The sequence below is a fragment of the Poecilia latipinna genome, unplaced genomic scaffold, assembly GCF_001443285.1.
Source record: "Poecilia latipinna isolate Pla-1442-1.1 unplaced genomic scaffold, P_latipinna-1.0 Scaffold278, whole genome shotgun sequence".
In the NCBI taxonomy this organism is placed as follows: domain Eukaryota; kingdom Metazoa; phylum Chordata; class Actinopteri; order Cyprinodontiformes; family Poeciliidae; genus Poecilia; species Poecilia latipinna.
In genome coordinates, this window is record NW_015112894.1 from 42,110 (window position 1) to 60,730 (window position 18,621).

Sequence of the window (18,621 nt, forward strand, 5' to 3'; positions counted from 1 at the left end):
TACATATATATATATATATATATATATATATATATCAATTTCTATCATTTTCTAGCCAAGCCCTTCCTCACGTAATATTAAAATTCTGCTCTAATGAGACTGGTAAATGTACAGCACTGTGAAAACGTATTTACATCCCTTGAAATCTTTGATATTGTGCTACGCTACAAACAGTAATGTGTTTGGTTTGTATTTTATGAGCTAAACAAACATGTAGTGTCAAGTGACAAAGCAGAAGGAAAACTATATATTTGCTTTTCGAAGGGTTTTGAAAGTAAAACTCTTCACAGTACAGTGTGATTTTGTATTCAGACCATTATTATTATTATTTTTTTTTTTTTGCAAAGTAGCTCAAGTTCAGTCAACTTGGATGAAAAGTGTCTATAAATACCACTTTTTAAGTACTGACCCAGACTTGCAGGTGGATTTACTAGTTTGGACTTGTAAACCCTTTAGCACATCTGATCTAATCGCTTCCATTGCAGTTCTGGTCTTTTAGTGACATCATGCTGGAGGTGGAAGCTCCATCCCAGACAAGTATTATCCAGGATTTTCCTGCATCCCTGTATCTACCTTGTCCATGCTAAGGAAAACCATCACCACATCATGATCCTGCCACCACTGTGTTTTATTTTGAGAATTGTATGTCAATGGTCCGGTGCAGAGTTAGTTTTTTTTTTTTTTTTTAACCACACACAATTCTCGTTTGCACCAAAGAAAAATTGATGATCAACTCTTCATTGCTTAGAAGCATTGAATGCAGGAAAATGCATTATTGTAAGCTAGAATTACTGGTAAGTCACATGATTGCTGGATGCGACATTAAATTGGGTGGAATGCAGCACAAGCTGGGACTCTGGTCAGTTAACAAAATGGTTTTCATTTTCATCACAAACTCACGACTCTTCAGCCAAACTCTGTGGGATAACGTAAAACCAAGACAAACAATTTAAAAGACTTTGGAAAAGAAATATGATTCACAGATCATCACATCAGCTCACCGTCACTCCGCAGCGCTCAAGTGAGCAAATAAACTGGCACCGGAGCAAATGCAGCTCGAAAATTTTGAGCCAAAGAGGGAGGAGAAAGAGACATGCCGTCACTGAGCGCTGTCAGCCATCGCTGTCTCTCGCTGGTGATTCAAGCTTTCCCAGTGATTCACGTCTGTGCAGAGACTAAACAACAGGCCCAGAGTGTTGTCACTCTTCTTTTTCTCACCACCGACATCCTCCTGCTCGTATTATTTCGCCCCTCCTCTCCATTCATCTCTGTGTCCGTCTCCCCACTGCTTCCTGCTTGCTAATTGTTGCTGTGCCCACACACCCGGTTATTTTTCCACCGAGCGCGCACCAGCTCTCTCTCTCTCTGTCTCGAGGTCCTTGTTGTTAGACCTCCAGGACGTTCAAAAAAAAAAAAAAGAGAGAAAGAGAGAAAAAAAAAAACTCCTAACACACCCTATTCCACCTGCGGGCCGGTGCAGCCCAGCAGGGGATTTCACTGCGCTGATGACGGGGCGCACTCTTCCTTCCTGAACCCACATAAATCTGTCGATGGCTTCTGTCCTGGAGTCTAATATTAAAGCTGTTTTCCATCACGCCGAAGTGCAAGGAAGGGAAAGCTATTGTTAATTAGCATGGTCTGGTGTAGCTGTTAGCACTGGCCACGGCTGGGACTCACCCCTTGTTGTTTTTAAAGAGCCTCCATCCTGACAAGGCTGACTACTGCCGTTAAGGAGGATCATTGGTAATAACCCAGCCAGTCACGATGCATTCATTCTTCTTGAAAAGCACTGTTCACACTCTTTCTACTGCCCGCTGATTTATAGTTTGAACCTCTGCCACAGTTGTGCTCCTGCCTCTGTTGAACTGTGTGTAAATTCCACTTTGACTTCTCTTCTCAGAAAAATGACAAGAATGGACTTGCAAGGACATTTCCACCGAGCGAAGGACCTCTGTCATCTCACAGAATACGAGAAACTACCATCCTGAGGCTATAATCAAACACACACACAAACACGCACACATCTCCAAGCATCCTTGCACACTTTGCAGGATTTATGTTGGTTCAATCGTGAAACTGCAAAAAAAAAAAATGGAGGCAAAAGTCATTTAGATTAAACATTTAATTTCAGAGTTCAAAAAAGGGATGCATGAGTTATTTTGCAAAAGCAAAATACGCTTTAATGTATATCTTCAACACAAAACAACAGAATAAATACACTGACGGGTGCTGCAGTTCTGAAGATGAGGTTTCTACAAAATAAAACGCTCACAAAGCAGTTCTCTTCACAGTTCTCTTCATTTTTCAAGGTCTTACATCGAAGAATGTAACACAAACTTTGAAAACCACAAGGAATGACATTTATCTGACACCATGTCATCCTTTTCAACAAGCACGCTTTCTAACAGTTTAGATTAAGCGTTTAGAAATGCTGGCTCATAATACTTCCCCCCCCCTGCAGTCCACAGAGTTCAGTTAGCTGGTTCTGCGCCCAGTAGTCTCATTTCTGAAAGTCTGTTGCTGCTGTCCGGTTCTCTGGGCTCACAGTAGAACCCGAGTCTGTTACAGTATATCTGAGCACAGAGGGAAGCTGTGCTCTGGCTCCTGCATGTAGCTCACCTGCCATGGAAGCCCCAGAGTAGGAGGTGGCTCCACAAAACTGTCCACGTATCCCTGAGGACACGGGGTCCACATCCCCGCCTGATACCCCAACCCGTCACCCATCTGAGGGTATCGCAGCGGACTGGGTGGGAGATCGTCAGGGCTGTTGCAGTGTCCACGAGAGGCGTAAAAATGTCCCTCAGTTGGATAACAAGGGTAGTGTGGTGAAGGTGGACATGATGTTGCCCCATTATCCATGTATGCGTGTGGATCCGCAGACAGCCTGTGGAGGTGAGGCCCCTGTTGCGGCTGCAGCTGCTGAGAGATGGACGCGTGCCAGGGGACATAGTTTTGATGCTCCAGGCGAGGAACTGCAACTTTGGTCTGCTCCAATCGAGACCCTCCCACCACAGCTGGCCCTGCGGGCGACCTGTGGCATTCCCGGTGGCTGCACGGCTTGTTGGGAGGATTTGAACTCAGGAATACCGAGAGGGCAGAGATGCGGTTGATGGCCCTCTGCAGGGTGGCGATCTTAGACAACCGTTTGCCGCTCAGGTCATGATTCAGGGCAACTCGGAGAGCATTGAAAGCTTGGTTGTAGTCCATGATGCGCTTTCGCTCTCGCACATTAGCAGCCATTCTCCGAGCCTTCGAACGGACCGGTCTGTTGCGCTTCTTGTTCTGGCCTTCCTCAGGGTCGCTAGGACTGCCCTGGAAAGACTGTTTGACACCTCCATCGTCATCGCCTTGTCCCAGCACGCCGATCTCGAGCTCTTCCTCAGAAAACTCGGAACCGGTGACACTGCTGCAGCTCATTGTGTCAATAATGCGGACACCAGACAAGTCCCAGCAAAGTCTGAGAGCGGGATTCGTTGGTTAGAAGTTGCCTGCCTCATCAACGCGCTTCCTTGGCGTGTTCAGTGAGTGGGGCTGCCGGTGTTTGCTGCTGCCCAGGTATTCTCTCTCTGTCTTACTCCTCTGGTGCACCGTGGTTACCTTTACCTCAAAAAGACAGGTTGGTCTGCTTTTTAAAAGATCTTGGAGTCACATGGTGCAATCATTTGAGAGGAATGATGCACTCTCTCGCCCCTTCCAAGTTTATGGGCGCCCTGCAGGCAAATGGCACTGTCACCTCCTCCTCCTCCTGCGCTGACTCTCCCTCACATCTCTCATCGTATCATTCAGGAGAGCTGCAACTACTAGATATTTACACACACTGCATGAAAAGAAATATAGCCTTCCTTTAACTGTCTGACATTAAATCAGACCGATCTTTCCTCGTTTTAGGTCAGTTGGAATTACCAAAACTATTTCAAATATTCTTTAACAACTTATTGAAGTGGTTTATTAAACTAGCTTTTCCTTACTTACTCTCATTACGTCATTACCTCTGTTCATACTCTTTCCCTAAAGACTTTCAGTATAGCTGAGCAGTTTTTATGGGATTTGCTTTTCCAACTCTTTCAGTTTGAAACGAAACAATCACAGTGAATCATATTCTTTGATTCCTGCACTGCGTATTGTTTACAATACATACATCCTAGACCGGAGGCCCTCAGCTCCAAGCCTCGAGGGTCGGTGTTCTGAAACATTTAGGGGTGTCTCTGCTCCAAAGAGTCAAATAATGAGGCAATTAGCAGGACTCTGGAGGACTTGACTGCATGCTGAAGAGGTAATTCAACCATTTGATTTGTTGGACCAGGGACTCATCTAGAAGTCTTAGAACACCGACCCTCGAGGCCTGGATTTGAGGACCCCTGTCCAGCTCAAGAGTTGGGTTTTAGATGTGTTTCTGCTTCGACACACCTCATTCAAATGCTTCAGCTACCTCTTTAGCATGCCAAAGATCTGCAGAGGCTCGCTAATGAGCCATCATTTGATTCAGGTGTGACGAGCCATGGAAAGAACTAAACGTTAAAGGATATCAGCCTTTGAGGACTGGCTTCGGAAATCACTGTCCTAGACGAATTGAACATTTATCAAAGTGACCTAATCTGGTGTACATTTCCTCTCCTGACGAGTCTAGGTGAAGTGGGACCTTCTTATCTCCAGTATGTAGGCTTCATCCTGCCAATTAGCCGTCTCTACAGTGGCGATTCTCGCTCTCCCTGTCTCTCTGTTTGTTCAGCTTTAAGGGCCGTGTAATTTAAAGTGGCTGCCCTGAAACCCATTCCCATAAATCAGGTCTGGGCAGCACGTGAGGACAAGACCAAAGTGAGGCCTCCACTTCAAAGAGAGGGAAAACCAAGGGTAAATATTTCACAATTAGAACCTGTGATTGCTGCTGGCCTCAACAATCGATCTTTCATCGTCATTTGCTTGTGAGGAAAGGGTGCCACTTTGGTGGAAGTGGAACATTCGCACATTTTCACATATTGTAGTTTTGCGTAAGATGGATAATTGCTTGTGACTTGTTAGAAGGAATGTTGGGTCAACGAAGAAAACAATCACAACCATTCACCATGTGTGATCTGCTTCTGACGATAAATGAAGAGTGAAAAGAGAAAAGACTGACACGTCAAAGATGGCTGCTGTGTCTTTAGGTGATTCCTTTGACTTTTACCAGAGTGTTTGGTCAACAATGGATAGATTAAAAGCAGCCTCTCAGGCACTGAACTGGGGGGTCGTTGAGAAGCATTGCTTCCTTCCTGCTCTCTCCTTTTATTATGTGTCCAACTCTTTGAGACACAAACCCAGTTTCAGTCCAGACCTTCATCCCTGGAAGTCCAACTATTGAACACCAGTCTTTTCACTAGTATGGATAATTCAGCCAGTCATCTGCTGAAGTTTCGTCCGGTCCGACCCAGCTGGCTGTATTTCTCTGAACCACTGAGTTATAGCTGATTCTCCACATATTCTCTTAAACTGGCTCTGTGAAGAGTAGTCATACGCCTCTCAAAGCATATGGCCCACTTTCTGAATGTTATTCTGACCTACAAGCTTTTAAACCCAGAAAGAACCCAACATGCAAACGCCATTCAGATAATCCTCGAACCCAAGACCTTCTTGGTGCAAGGTGCTTCAACTTCCCCAGTTGATCCATTCTTAAGTTTATTGTTGCATAATTATGTCACCCCTGCGTTGTGTATAAGTTAAAGTGAAACATTCCTATATATATGCAATACTATTGTGAAGAGAGTTGACATTTGACCAAAGATTATCCTAAAATTGTGCAAGAAGTCACCTGAACAACATTCAGTCTAAGTGTTTTGATATTTTTCTTGTTTATGACGTTCCACGCCCGGAAGGTTGTAAAACCCCTGTGCACCACACCTTTCTCTTTCTGATATCCCAAATATCTTCGTAGCCAAAACAGTTCAAAATGTTCTGCACATGTCACTCAGCCACAAGTGGAGCAAAGGCTTTATCGCAGCGAGTGATTTATGGCTTTACAAACATGTCAGATTTACTGCTCTGCTGGAACAGAGCATGGAGAGAATACTGCCTCGGACTCTCCCTGTCCATTCATTTTTGACAGGTGACAAGACACTAGTAATTATCAGCCGCCGGGAATAAATCAGGCAGATTTTATCACGCTGCTCTCTGTGCCCTTGATAGAATAACCATTTTCAAGCAAGGGGGAACCAGTCCAACGCCACCGAACCTAGGATTTGTAAATCTCCTGCTCAAGCCCCCATAATGACTGGTTGTTAGCCGTTTGTTATTAGAGGTCTGTGTGCCAAAAGTTATAGATGTGTATTTCCAAAGGGGTACTTACAGGTAATAAGTGAGTAAGTCCGGGTTTGCTAACCTAGCCTTTGTAGAGGTATGTTAATGCATGTTATTGCTGTCTGGTATGGAATTTTCTCACCTCAATAAAATCCGATCTGATAAGTACAAATAGTTTTGAAAAGTTGCATTAATTGAACAATCCATGGTTGTGAGCTCACCTAAAGTGCACTTTGATTTTTGTCCACAAAGTGCTTTCTCTTTTTTAAGAAAGCTTATTATTCACATAACTAGCTAGTGTCTCATCTTCATCATCTTATTGAACCATTGTCCTTCAGTTTCAGTTCGAATTCATTGAAAGTCACTTTCTACGTGCCAGTCATATCTATATTTTATGTTTTATGTTTTCCGTCTTTGGGAATAATATGGCACGCATAAAGTTATCATGCACATAAAGTTATCATGCACATAAAGTTATTGTGCAGAAAACAAAATTACACAAAGCAGAATAGATTTGAGGTGAAACAGGAAAAAGGCGTTAATTCAAAGGTCAGAGGGGTCAAATAATGGAGCCAAATAGTTGACTGTCAGGCTGAACAGTTGAAAAAGTTCAAAGTAGGTCTCAGCCAAAAAAAAAAAAAAAAAGCATTAATGTGCCTTTATTTTGAAATGTCAATTTTGGGGTGTGTTCTGATGTATCATTCCCTGCAAACCAAACTAGTCAGATATCCCAGAGCAGGTAAAGTCTATTCAGTGAACGTTGAGTGACTTGATGCTGGGTTTCCTGAGACAGAAAACCTTTTAAACTAATTACAATAGCAAACTGAGCTAAATCCACTGTTTCATAACCAGGATCGGTTGGAATGTTTGGGTGATTAAACCGGAATGGCTTTTTTCAGTAAAGTGTCCTGAGACCAACATTTGCTGTGAAATGGTGCCATATAAATAAACTGAATTGAATTGAAGAAAAAGTCAAATTCTTACAGTGAAAAGTTCCTGTTAAAACCTATCGACCAGAACCTTAAGAGTTGTGGTCTTTACCTGGATTCCTAGAGACTTTTCTCTTTGCCAGAAGACACCAAACAAAATGGACACAAACACCACCACTTCTACTTCTCTTGCTGAGAATGTATACATATATTTAATTGGCTGAATCAGTGACTTTGTTTTTCATGCGTACATCGTGTTCTTGCCAATCCTTCACTGTATTCATCTGCCAACAAAAACCTGGAGCAAAACTGCCATGACTTTATAGTATGAATGTATGAATTAATGAAAGATTCAATGTATGAATACTGCAATAATCCTCAAGTGGGAAGTTAAATACACTCTTGCTGCCAATTATCTCCCTTCCATTTAGGAAAACAGATTATAGATGCAAAAATGTGCAAAGGGCACTGAAACGGGCACATTTAGTTTAATCCCACATCTCCACCAATTTGCTGTTAATACTTTTATAGCAGGAGAGAACCGATCAATCTCAAGGAGAACACACCAAAAGTTCAAATCCAGCCAGGATTTGAACTGCAGGCCTTCTTGCTGCATCACTTTCCCTCCATGCCATTGAACACTCAAGATATACGGCGAAGTCGCACTTCAAAAAACACACGTCTGCGTCTGGTTTGCAGAGTTTTCCAAGGACACAACAAAACAAACTGTGACGACAACGAGCGAACTGACACAGTAGTTATGAATCACTCCGTCTAAGATTTACCGGCAGTTGGGTGCAGTTGGCTGCTGAACTCTCTTTTGATGGCGCATGGCAGCTATAAAATCCCTGCTGTCGGGTTGAAACAATGCCCGGCATATTTCAGCAGTCTTATTCACAACACAGACTGTTATGCATCCATCAGCTATTAATCATAGAGGTGTGTTAAAGATTATTCTACAACACTGCAGAGGTTTCCAGTTGTTTTTGTCTGAGATCCAAAGTGTTTTGATTCTAGAAAACTTTAATACAGAAGTTTGTAACTTTGAAGAAAAGTTGCTATTAAGATCTGTTGAGGTTTGTACTTTTAGACTCAGTTATTTTCTTTTTGGATTGTTTTCCTAATACTTGTTAATTTTATCCTGCCATTTATGATTTATTCCTTGCGCAGTAGTTCAGTTATTCTCGGTTTTTGCCTTTAGATTTGTTTCGTTGGATTAATATTTATTTCTACCTACCGTTTGTTTCTTTTCTCCTTTCGTTCTCTTTGTTTGTTTGTTTTTTTACCTCACCCACTATTCTGCTCCCCATCCCAGCTGTTCATTATTTCCTCATTTGCTGCTACCTGCTCCCTTGCCCAGCTGCATCCACTCTCCTGTAATTAGCTTTTCCGATCCCTTTTGTCATTTCCACCTTTCCCTCAGTGTTTACTTCTCGCTCTCTCTCTCTCCTTCCACACTTGCCGGATCCTTTCTTTGCTTTGCCTCGTCTGGTCTCTTGTCATTTTTCACCACATTGTGTATTTTTTTTAACCAATAATCTTTGTAAGTTGTCTCTTCAGTTTCATTGTAAAATATCTATTTTCATCAGACCTCCAGTGTGAACAGCTTGGCACAAAAGCACACCCTATGACTCAGTAGCTTTAAACCGCAGTAGCTTGAAGTCGTCACTTTCTCTCAGACTGTGTAAATCTTTCTCATGGTTCTGGAGACATTGTGAGCCAATCTAATTTACAACATTACGTAAATCTATTAAAGCTCACAGGTCTTTGACTTTGTGCAACTCTGTTAACACAACACAGCATCTCAATCATGAGAGTTCTGAACTTTGACTGAGCCATTTCATCAAATAGTTTCGCCTGAGCTTTCCTGTACACACAACTTCATTATGAACTCAGTGGCTGCAAGGTGCCCAAGTGCTTCGGGTCCAAAACAGGCCCAGATCTCAAGGCCTACGCAATGCGTCAAAGGTGGTCTCGGGTAAAAAAATAAATAAATAAATGTTTGATATCGATGTCTACACCTAACATACTGTTCATGGTTTGATCTCATTTATTTAAGGGACATTCTTCCAGAAGTCTTGCAGTTCATTCAGGTGCAGTTTTGCATTCATAATGTCATATATGTGGAGAGGAGAGGCTTTCTGCTGGCAGCATTTCCTGGCCTGTCAGATATGATCAGTGTTTTTCTAAGTATCCTGTCATGAACTTTGACATTTAGCATGCTAACCAAGCCCTGTGGAGTCTAAGATGGAGATTTGTTACATTTTCTCTGAGCATGTCACTCTCTGACCTAATGCTGGATTTCCATCTCTCTTGGGCAGATTGGCAGAAAGTGTAAATGTTTTCTGTTGAGTTATTGAAGATGTGCAAAGCAATTATTAAAATTAGGTTTCACTTTAGTAGAAAATGCCCTTATAACTTGATGGGCAGCGATATTGGCTTATATTAGATCATTGCTGATTTCTTTCCTTATTGGATCCAGAACAGACACTTGTATGCCGTTCAAAGATCATTGAATCCATTTTGTTGAATTTATTTCTAAGCTTTGGCCCATAAGCAATGCCAACCTTGGTTTTCTGACACAACTTCTTTTTTTCTCATTGGCTTCATTTTTGCTGAAGAAATAATTATGTGGAATCAATTTTATGTTTCTCTAGACTATAAACTCTTTAGCTTTGTGTGAGAAAAAAAAATCTGATCAAATTTGATAGAATTTGCTTGCAGTGTTTCCAGGCTAAATATCTGATAACTTTGTTGTAGCTTCTGTTATTTAACTGTGTTTATTCTGGTGACAGAAGTTTCCATAAGTTCAAGTTCAAAGAGTGGACACCTGATTAATGGGGTATTTTTTACAAGGTCAGGTCATGAAGGCAGGCCAGTTGCCAGGCAGACAAAAAACAGCACACTTTTGTTTTGGGCCACTAAAAATTCTGCAGTCTCTAATTTAGCCATAAGCGCAACATTACTATAACCCATGCTCTCAGTGATTTATATTGTGCTGCAAAACCATGCAAATCTGTCAGCACTGATGTCATGACATGTCTAACAGTTTCCTCCCCAGAGGAATGTCAGTACATTTCCTCCCCTGTCTTAAATACTTGAATCACGATATGAATCACTCATTTTTATTTGGCTGCCATGTGCATAGAGATCACAGCAGGAAAGTTGTGCACTGCAGTAGATAAAGAGCATTTATTGAAGAAAGGAAAAGTGCAGAGACTCAGCTGTTCATTTCATTCCAATTTGAGTTGGCTCAGCATTGGGACGTGCAGCTTTTCACATTGAACAAAAATGCACAAAAAAAAAGGGCGAGCGCTGTGTTTTCCATGGAGCATTCCTTCCGAAGAAGACAGTCATTACACCAGGTTATCATTAAAGGGCCCGTTTGGTGTGCTGGAACATGTGGTCAAGGTTAACTGTCAGTGGGGCCAGTTCCCACACAACCACAAGCAGTTAAAATAATGCCTTCTGACCACTTAAGATGTTACAAAGCATCACAGCAACCCAGTGGTTAAATGGGTCGAAAAGGTTTACAACGATCTGTTGAAAGGGTCTGTGTGTGAAGTGTTAAGTCAAGCAAAAAGGAGATGTTTGACGTGCGTTTGTCGACGAAGCGAGGGGTCGCAAAGTAGCTCAAGTCTGCAAAAGAAATCGTACACAGATTGAGACAAACATCCACAACAAAGAACGTGAGAGTGATGAAAGTTCTTTTTGTTATTACATGACTGCCGATAATTGCAGCTTTGTTCTTCAGGTCAGAGGGTCATAACCCTGTTTTCCCTCTGGCCAGTAGCAACTGAAGGGGAAGAACATCAATGCATGACATTTTCTACGACTAAAAACATGAAGCGTTTGCCAGTGGGTGGGCACAGCTAACCAAAGAGTTAGATTCACTAACCACTAATTAGCTAAGCAAGAATCTTAGCTCCGCGAACGTTGAACAACTAAACACATTCATATGTGTTGAAGCTAATGCTAAATTGCAAGACACATTTACAAAACTAGTGCAAGCTCACCCTAGACAAATTAAAAGCTAACTCTACACCGCTAAACACATAAAAAATGAGTGAAAGACAATTCTAACCATTAAGATGACAGCAAAATCAATTTGTCGTACAAAATCAGCTTTATCTTCATTTTCTAGATGACGACTAGCATGAGACTCCAAAAGTCCTGTTTCTGATTTTGCTACATGTTATTACTTTAAAGTTGTTTGACTAGGATGACCATGATTGAAAGCACATGATGTGACCTAAAATTCATCCAAATAATTGAAATGGGTAACATTATAAGGCAATAACTCAAACACAGATATAATCAGTAAGACTAAAGCTATCTAAAGGGACATTTGGTGAGCAGTAGTAGTGAGGAGCAGGTTACTCAATATCTAGCATACACAGCTAAATTACACAGGCGCTAACCCTAATATACCTAATATGCATAAAATATTGAAAGTATGTGATGCATACTTGTATTTGAGCTTCCCTTTATTAGCATTTTATTCCTAGAAATGCTGCCCTCTAGTGGAAAACAGATATCACACCACGCTTGACATATGAAACAGCAAGAAACTAATGAAAAATCACAACAGTGAAATATTCTTATTTAACATTTTCTTTAAAACATTTTTTTTGTGCTTGTTTTTCATATTATATGATGTTCCTTAAAGGATTTTTTTTATGTAAACATTTCTAAACTGGAATTCAGTTGCTCCTAAAACATAAAAAAAATGAAAATATGTCTGAAGGTATTCTTAGATATATAAGTTTTGCTGCCTTGCCTGTCTACTTCGTGCACATAGTTATCATATTGGCTTACTCTGTAAGGTCTACACCTCACAAACATCAGAATCGATCAAGGTTAGGCTCTGGGGGAATGGGCCCTCTCTTATTCATGCTTATAAGTATTTTAATTTTGTTTATGTTTTGTCTCATCAACATAAAAAAAATGGTAACGTGGAGATAAGAATAAACTTAAGACTTGCTTGAACCACGATGTGTTCTTAAAGAATTTAGTCAGACATAATTTGACAAGAATGTTTCTGATCTGAAGAGTTGTTTTCCATGTGTCAGATACCATATATGTATGGATAGATTTAAATAATGTCAGTAATGTTGAATAATGTCAAAAATCTAAACTATTGAATTATTTATGTATTTTTTCCCCATAGTTAAGAGGTAAAAGGCAGGTCACATCCAGCACAGTTCATTCCAGTCAAAGGTGAAACATTTTGTTACATAAAAATGCATGCTAACCATATTCAAACTTTTTGAAGCTCATGAAATTGAAACATCATTTATGATACCTGAGGGATTTAAAGTCAATACATAAGTGACAGTGAAAATACTCACTTCCCCCTGTAGATGGTGTAAGCGGGTTGTGTTGGGGTTTTGACAACAATCAGCTGTAACATAAAGGGAGTATCGTACTGTAGAAACCTTTGGTAAAGCGAAATGGATGGATGAACCTCTGAATTTCCCAGACACCAAACTGATGATGGAGTACATGCTATGTAGAGAATATGGACCTACTCTATATGATGTACGGGATGTTTGTTTTCTCTTCTTCTTCTTCTTTTGTCATTTTGTTTGCATAAAATTAAAGTATATGTGTGTGTGTGTGTGTGTGTGTGTGTGTGTGTGTGTGTGTGTGTGTGTGTGTGTGTGTGTGTGTGCGCACAATCACGACAAGTTCTCATGAGAACAATGCCAACAAGAACCAGATAGGACTTCTTTTTTTTTTTCTTTTTTTTTTTTTAAAAAAAAAGCTAATGTTTCGGTTTTTCGCAGCTCAAATTTGTGAAATGAATGCATTGCTAACACGGCATATCGGTAGCGCCTGCAGCTGTACGTACTATCTTAAGATTTTCCTTTAAGTTAAATTATTTATTTTATTTCTTTATTATCTAACCCTCTTTACTATTAACAAAATCGTGGAGAAAAAAAAAAGGTATTTCGTGTCAAAACATCTTGTATGTACAACATCTGTGTGAGTCTGTGGGGGGCCGCGCGTGTCCATCCTAAACCTGAATGCCATTGGTCAGTTCACTTTTGTTTATTTGGCGTCTTGACGCTTTCTCTGTAAGCTAAAAATGAATAAGCGGAGTTTGAACCCTTTCCTAGTTCTAACATGGGTCAGGTGAACCCCGCCTGAGCTTCTTACCGTGTGCGCGGTTCTGGCAGGGTCGCCAAGTTTAGCAGCCTTTTTTTTGTGGTTTCGCTAACTGAAGAGCTAACGGGTCACCGGATTGGTCGAACATGACATCTGCGAGCGCTCCCTGAGCATCTGCTGGAGGGTTAACGGTTAATTCTAGCTGAAACTTTGCCAAAAGAGTGGAAATCAACCAAACATTGTGGCTTCACCTCCTCGTCGTCTGGAAGTCTCAGACACATGAACCTTGGGATCTCCATCATCCACCTCCCGTGGATCACACGGGTAGGCTTTGCTTTTATTATTTAGTATGATTTGTGTATTTAAAAAAGCGTATCTAATCCGCACATTACGTATGTGGCCTGTATTTTGTGTGTTTGAGGTTTGGGCTGGCTTTATGCGCATGGTAAGCGGTCAAATGCAGTGTTAGCATAATAATATCCTGCACCTGCACCTGTACACTACAAGGCAGTGAATTAAAAACTAGCTTAAAAGTTTTGGAGAGATTAAAAATTTTAAACGTTCTTTTTTTTCCTTTTCTTTTTTTCTTTTTACATAAATTCGTGCTTGCATTTTAGTAAGACACTAAATTTGAGGTTGTTGAAGTTTCTTTAGTATTTCATAAAGATAATAAAATATCTTTCCCCAGAAAGCTTTATCCAACAATATCCTTGGAACACTGCTTGTCTATGATGTACCCAGAATAACAGTGGAGACAATGGAGAATCAGTTGATACCTTTCAAAATGGCTGGGTTTCCCTAATAGACTCAGCAGTCCAGATCTGGATAATGAGAAGAACAACCAGCAACATTTTAACAGCATTGCAGAGGAGTACAAGGTCACCAATCCTGGAGAAAGTTTCTGCAACTGGCAGCAACCAACTTCAAAGTTGGAAGCAGACCATAGAAAGATCCTGGTTGGTCATTTCTAACAATGCCACGAGACTGTAGCAAGGCTGTATGTAAAGAGAGAACATGGAAGGAAGGTGGACATACTATGTGTCCAGGAGACCAGGTGGAAAGGCAGCTGGAATTGAATCTTAGGAGAATAATTCAAGTTGTTCTCTTATGGTGTAAATGGAAAGAAAAATGGAGAATGAGTTATACTGAAGGTAACCTGGTAAAAGCCAACCCCTTATTATATACCCTTTGCTTCGCCCAAAGGCTCTAGACCCTCAACTATTGAGAAATGATTGCTTGCTGGAAACACTCTTGATGCTCAGGAGGTCCCAGGTGATTGAACAGCTACATTTTATATGATGAAAGAGACAGGTAGGCGGGTACTTGGTGTGTCATCACGACGGAGTAAAGTGGATTCCCTTAAGAAGGTTCTGGGTGGTGTACACCAGGATGGTATAGTGTAAACCAACTAACCCAGTGAAGGGTTTATGGACAGTTGGTGTACTCTCAACAAGGTCCCCTTCCATAGAGGGAGAACCAATAGAAGGTATTTATTGTGTATGTCAGTGAGTCTTAGTGTACATGGAAACATACTAAGTGTTGAGGGTCCATCTAGTGTACATTAGGGAGACATAATGTACTCAGATTTACCCAGGGAAGGTTACTTGTACAATTTGTAGTCTCTCCAGTGACACTCCGTCTGTGGAAGGGACATCAGACAAGGACTTGCACATCAGGATTCTTAGCAAACCTTTCATACAGTCTAACTTCCCAACAGAAGCACATGGAGACTTTAAAGTAACAGTATCCACCAAGCACTTACAGAGGAATGCGTGCATCAACCTCTTATCCTCATGTTTCCTTGTCATGGTCTCATTGGCTTTTTGGGGTTAGAGCTCTCCTGTGGGGTGGGAGGTTCATGACGTCTGTGCCTAGGGGCATGTGTTCAATGTTTTTGTGCTGGTTGGATATAGCCCAGTGTCTGAGCTTTTCTGTGGGCGAGGGAAAGGGAGCTGTCTGCCCTTCTCCATCCCACAAAGAAGAAAACCATTTCCTCGGACCAGGGACTGGTTTCCCCTTTGGGGGGATGATACCTGGAATTGGGAGTGTAGAGTGTGTGCCCGTGGCTCAGGACTTTCAGCTTTAGTTTTCATATGTTTTTCAGTTATTATTAATAAATTCTCTGCATTGTGGTTCAACCTTAAAACCACAGTACATGACAAACTGGGAATAATCCAATAGTAATTTCATAATTATGTGCTAAATTTTAACTGACTGCCTCTTTCAAGACACCTGCAGGACTTTTCATGTTTAATAGGCATTTCATTGGTGAAGTCATATAATTTGTCCGGGGTTTTTTGTATGTATTGTTTGTATTCTGGGCTGCACAGTGGCGCAGTTGGTAGAGCTGTTGCCTTGCAGCAAGAAGGTTCTGGGTTCGATTCCTGGCCCGGTCTTTCTGCATGTTCTCCCTGTGCATGCGTGGGTTTTCTCCAGGTACTCCGGTTTCCTCCCACAGTCCAAAAACATGACTGTAAGGTTATTTGGCCTCTCCAAATTGGCCCTAGGTGTGAGTGTGTGTGTGCATGGGTTGTGTGTCTCTGTGTTGCCCTGCAACAGACTGACGACCTGTCCAGGGTTTACCCCGCCTCTCGCCCGGAACGTTAGCTGGAGATAGGCACCAGCAACCCTCCCGACCCCACTAAGGGACAAGGGTGTAAAGAAAATGGATGGATGGATGTTTGTATTCCACCTGAAAAGCATTGATGTTCATCTTGTGCTTATTTGAAACACTGTGTTGTGAATTGCAAAGTGAGATTAGCAAAGTCGATAAATAACAGAAAATCTATTAATCTCTAAAAGAAAAGAACACAGATAAAGCCAGACTGACCAGCAAACTTGGTGCTTCAGGACGGTGCTCCACTTTAACCTCATAAAACTTTAATCCCTAGTTTGCTATAGTGATTTGTCTTTGCTCTAAAACTGGTATTTTAAAAAAAAAAAAAGTATATAAAAATGCTTCAAATGCTGCAACGTCAGTGCAGGCCTAAACTAAAGTCACGTTTTTATTCTTATTTTCATTGGCAACATGTTGTCAACATATTGAGTAGAAATGATTTCAGAGGAAGCTGTGTTAGCCTCAGAGCAGAGCGTAACGCGTTCCAAGCAACATGCTGACAGCAGAAGAAACGCATGCGGGGTTTCTTAAAGCAGGCGAGTGATTAGTGATCCGAATCAGCCAGCTAGATCTTGGACCACGGACGCACTTGTGCTCCTTCCCTTTCATTCAGCTGTTTCAGAAGCGACACCTCCCCCTCTTTCTTTCCCAATTCTCATCCAGCTCTGAGTGCAGTCATTTCTAGTGCAGAGAAATGTCCCCAGTGACAGTAAGGGATGACGCAGGCTCTCTCTTCCTCTCTCTGTTTCACTAACCATCACCATCCCACCCTCCATCTCCTTGTAGCTCCAACACCATGTTTTCCCTCTCCTGACTTGCTCTCCCCTTCTTTTTTTCCTGCTTTGGTACTACCCTTTTCTCCATTTCCTCGCCCAGTCTCCCCGTCCCCCTCTCCTCTCACTGCCTCCCCCTCTCTCCCCTCCTTCTCACTCTGCTCCGGCACTGCAGTGCTGATTGTGATTGAACACACACACACAAACACACGCGCGTGCACGCACATACACAGGCTAGCACGCCCGAACACACGCACACAGGAGCGTAGCTGAGTAGCAAGTACTGCAGCAGCATGCAGCATCTGCGGCTCAGCCATTCAGGGAATGAAGGAAGCAGATCGCGGGAGGGGAAATAGTTTGCTACCTCAGAGCAGCCTGCTTGTGCACCTTAGCAGAGGTGAGGATAATGCATTTCAAGAGTGGATGGCTTATGCTATCCTGTCTCTTCTGCACTGCCTCTGCATCCCGCTCACCCTGCTCCTCCCACTCCAACTCTTCCTCCTCCTCCTCTCTACAGCATCATTAGACAGGACTACAGATTCACCGGGACTGGCAAGCGGTGGATGGTCAGGGTATTTTTTTTTTTTTTACCCCCCAGCTGAAGGATTCTTCTGTGGCTATGCTACATCTGCACCCTGGCTGCTGCTGGCTGGATTGTTAACTGACTTCCGGAGCTTGAAAATAGCACCGAAGCGTACGAGGAATCTTGGATGTGTGTGTGGCATTCTGTACCAGTGTTGTCGCTGGTGCATTTCCTTCTTTTTTTTTTTTTTTTGTTTTTTTTTTCCCTGCTGGTTGTTTTTGCCTTCTCAGAGACTGGCTAGCAGGCACTGCAGCATCAGGACCGCAAGATCCATGAAGGGTAGGGCATGAGGACCCAGGGGCAACCCCAAGGAAGGGCTTGAGTACTTCCATTGGTACCACTGCTGAGGTGCTCATCTTGATTTTTCTATTTTTTTTTTTTCCAGAAAGGGGTGTCTGGTGGGGGGTTGGTGTGGGTGGTGGCAGCACAGGTAACTAGGCCCCTACAGAGCAGAGCGGGTGGCTCTTGCGTAGAGGAGCCAGGCAGGACGTCCTGTGGGAAAGGGGGGAAGAAGGGCTGACTGGAACGTTGGACTCCTGATGGTGGCTATTTTTGTCTCCCCTAGCTGAGCGTTTGGGACAGCAGGTGGAAGAGAAGATGCTTATGGCCCGAGACACGGCCCGGGATGAGGCTCAAAAGCTACACAGGAAGTGGCTGAAGCACCAGGCCTTTATGGCAGAGCTGGCCCGCAATAAGGAATGGCTGGCCAAGATAGAACAGGTGAGTGGAGGCACCATGAGGGGGAGAGCAGAAAGGCGGCACACGCTAAAGGGGGAACACAAGAGTTCGCGGTGGGTGTGGTGAAAGTTGGAAGTGAAAAAGGTGAAGCTGAGTGAGGTGTCATCACTCGGCTGTTGTATCTTCACCATGCTCAGGAACGTCCTGTTACACTCTCAAGGTTACATAGAAAGAACAGTGGTGTCATTTTTGCTTTCACATTTAGTCGGATCTTCATGCCTCTTTTAGGCCTTTTTGCACTAATCAGACTTGGACTTGCAGGCTGCAGAGAATCAAAATGAGAAAGCTCTAACTTTACAGCAGAAACACAACGTGTGCTACAGAGTCTGGTATAAGTCGGTGTGAAGCATTTATTGCTCTCTCTTGTTTGGTTTTTTGGTCCTGCATTGCCATCATGCTTTGCTACAACCCATCTACGCAGGATACCCTCCATGCTCTCCGGCGCCAGTGGATTGAAATCCACATGAGCCTCTAATGAGACCTGTTGACATCATTTTGGTTTCCAAGTTAAGCTTGTTGTTTAAAAACATATCACAGAGTTTCTGAACACGGTATGACATCTTCAGCTCAGGACCAGCACTGATTTGTATTTAAAGCAGA

The 18,621-nt window shown here is 42.4% G+C and overlaps 2 protein-coding genes across 5 annotated transcripts in view; one reads left to right on the forward strand and one right to left on the reverse strand.

Moving 5' to 3' along the window:
* Positions 1–2,203: 2,203 nt before the first annotated feature.
* Positions 2,204–3,819, reverse strand: LOC106948185 (class A basic helix-loop-helix protein 9). The gene has a single exon (XM_015033726.1). It carries the CDS (start codon positions 3,415–3,417, stop codon positions 2,563–2,565), a length of 855 nt encoding a protein of 284 aa, XP_014889212.1. The 5' UTR covers positions 3,418–3,819; the 3' UTR covers positions 2,204–2,562.
* Positions 3,820–13,254: 9,435 nt separating this feature from the next.
* The window catches only part of sptbn4a (spectrin, beta, non-erythrocytic 4a), a 34,409-nt gene continuing 29,042 nt past the window's right edge, over positions 13,255–18,621 (forward strand). Inside the window, exons 1-3 of one of the 4 annotated variants that reach the window (XM_015033728.1) lie at positions 16,859–17,097; positions 17,218–17,631; positions 17,849–18,003. In XM_015033728.1, the coding sequence (XP_014889214.1) occupies positions 17,881–18,003 (123 nt within the window). In that variant the 5' untranslated portion in view covers positions 16,859–17,097; positions 17,218–17,631; positions 17,849–17,880. The other 3 variants (XM_015033727.1, XM_015033731.1, XM_015033729.1) reach the window with 3 other exon arrangements.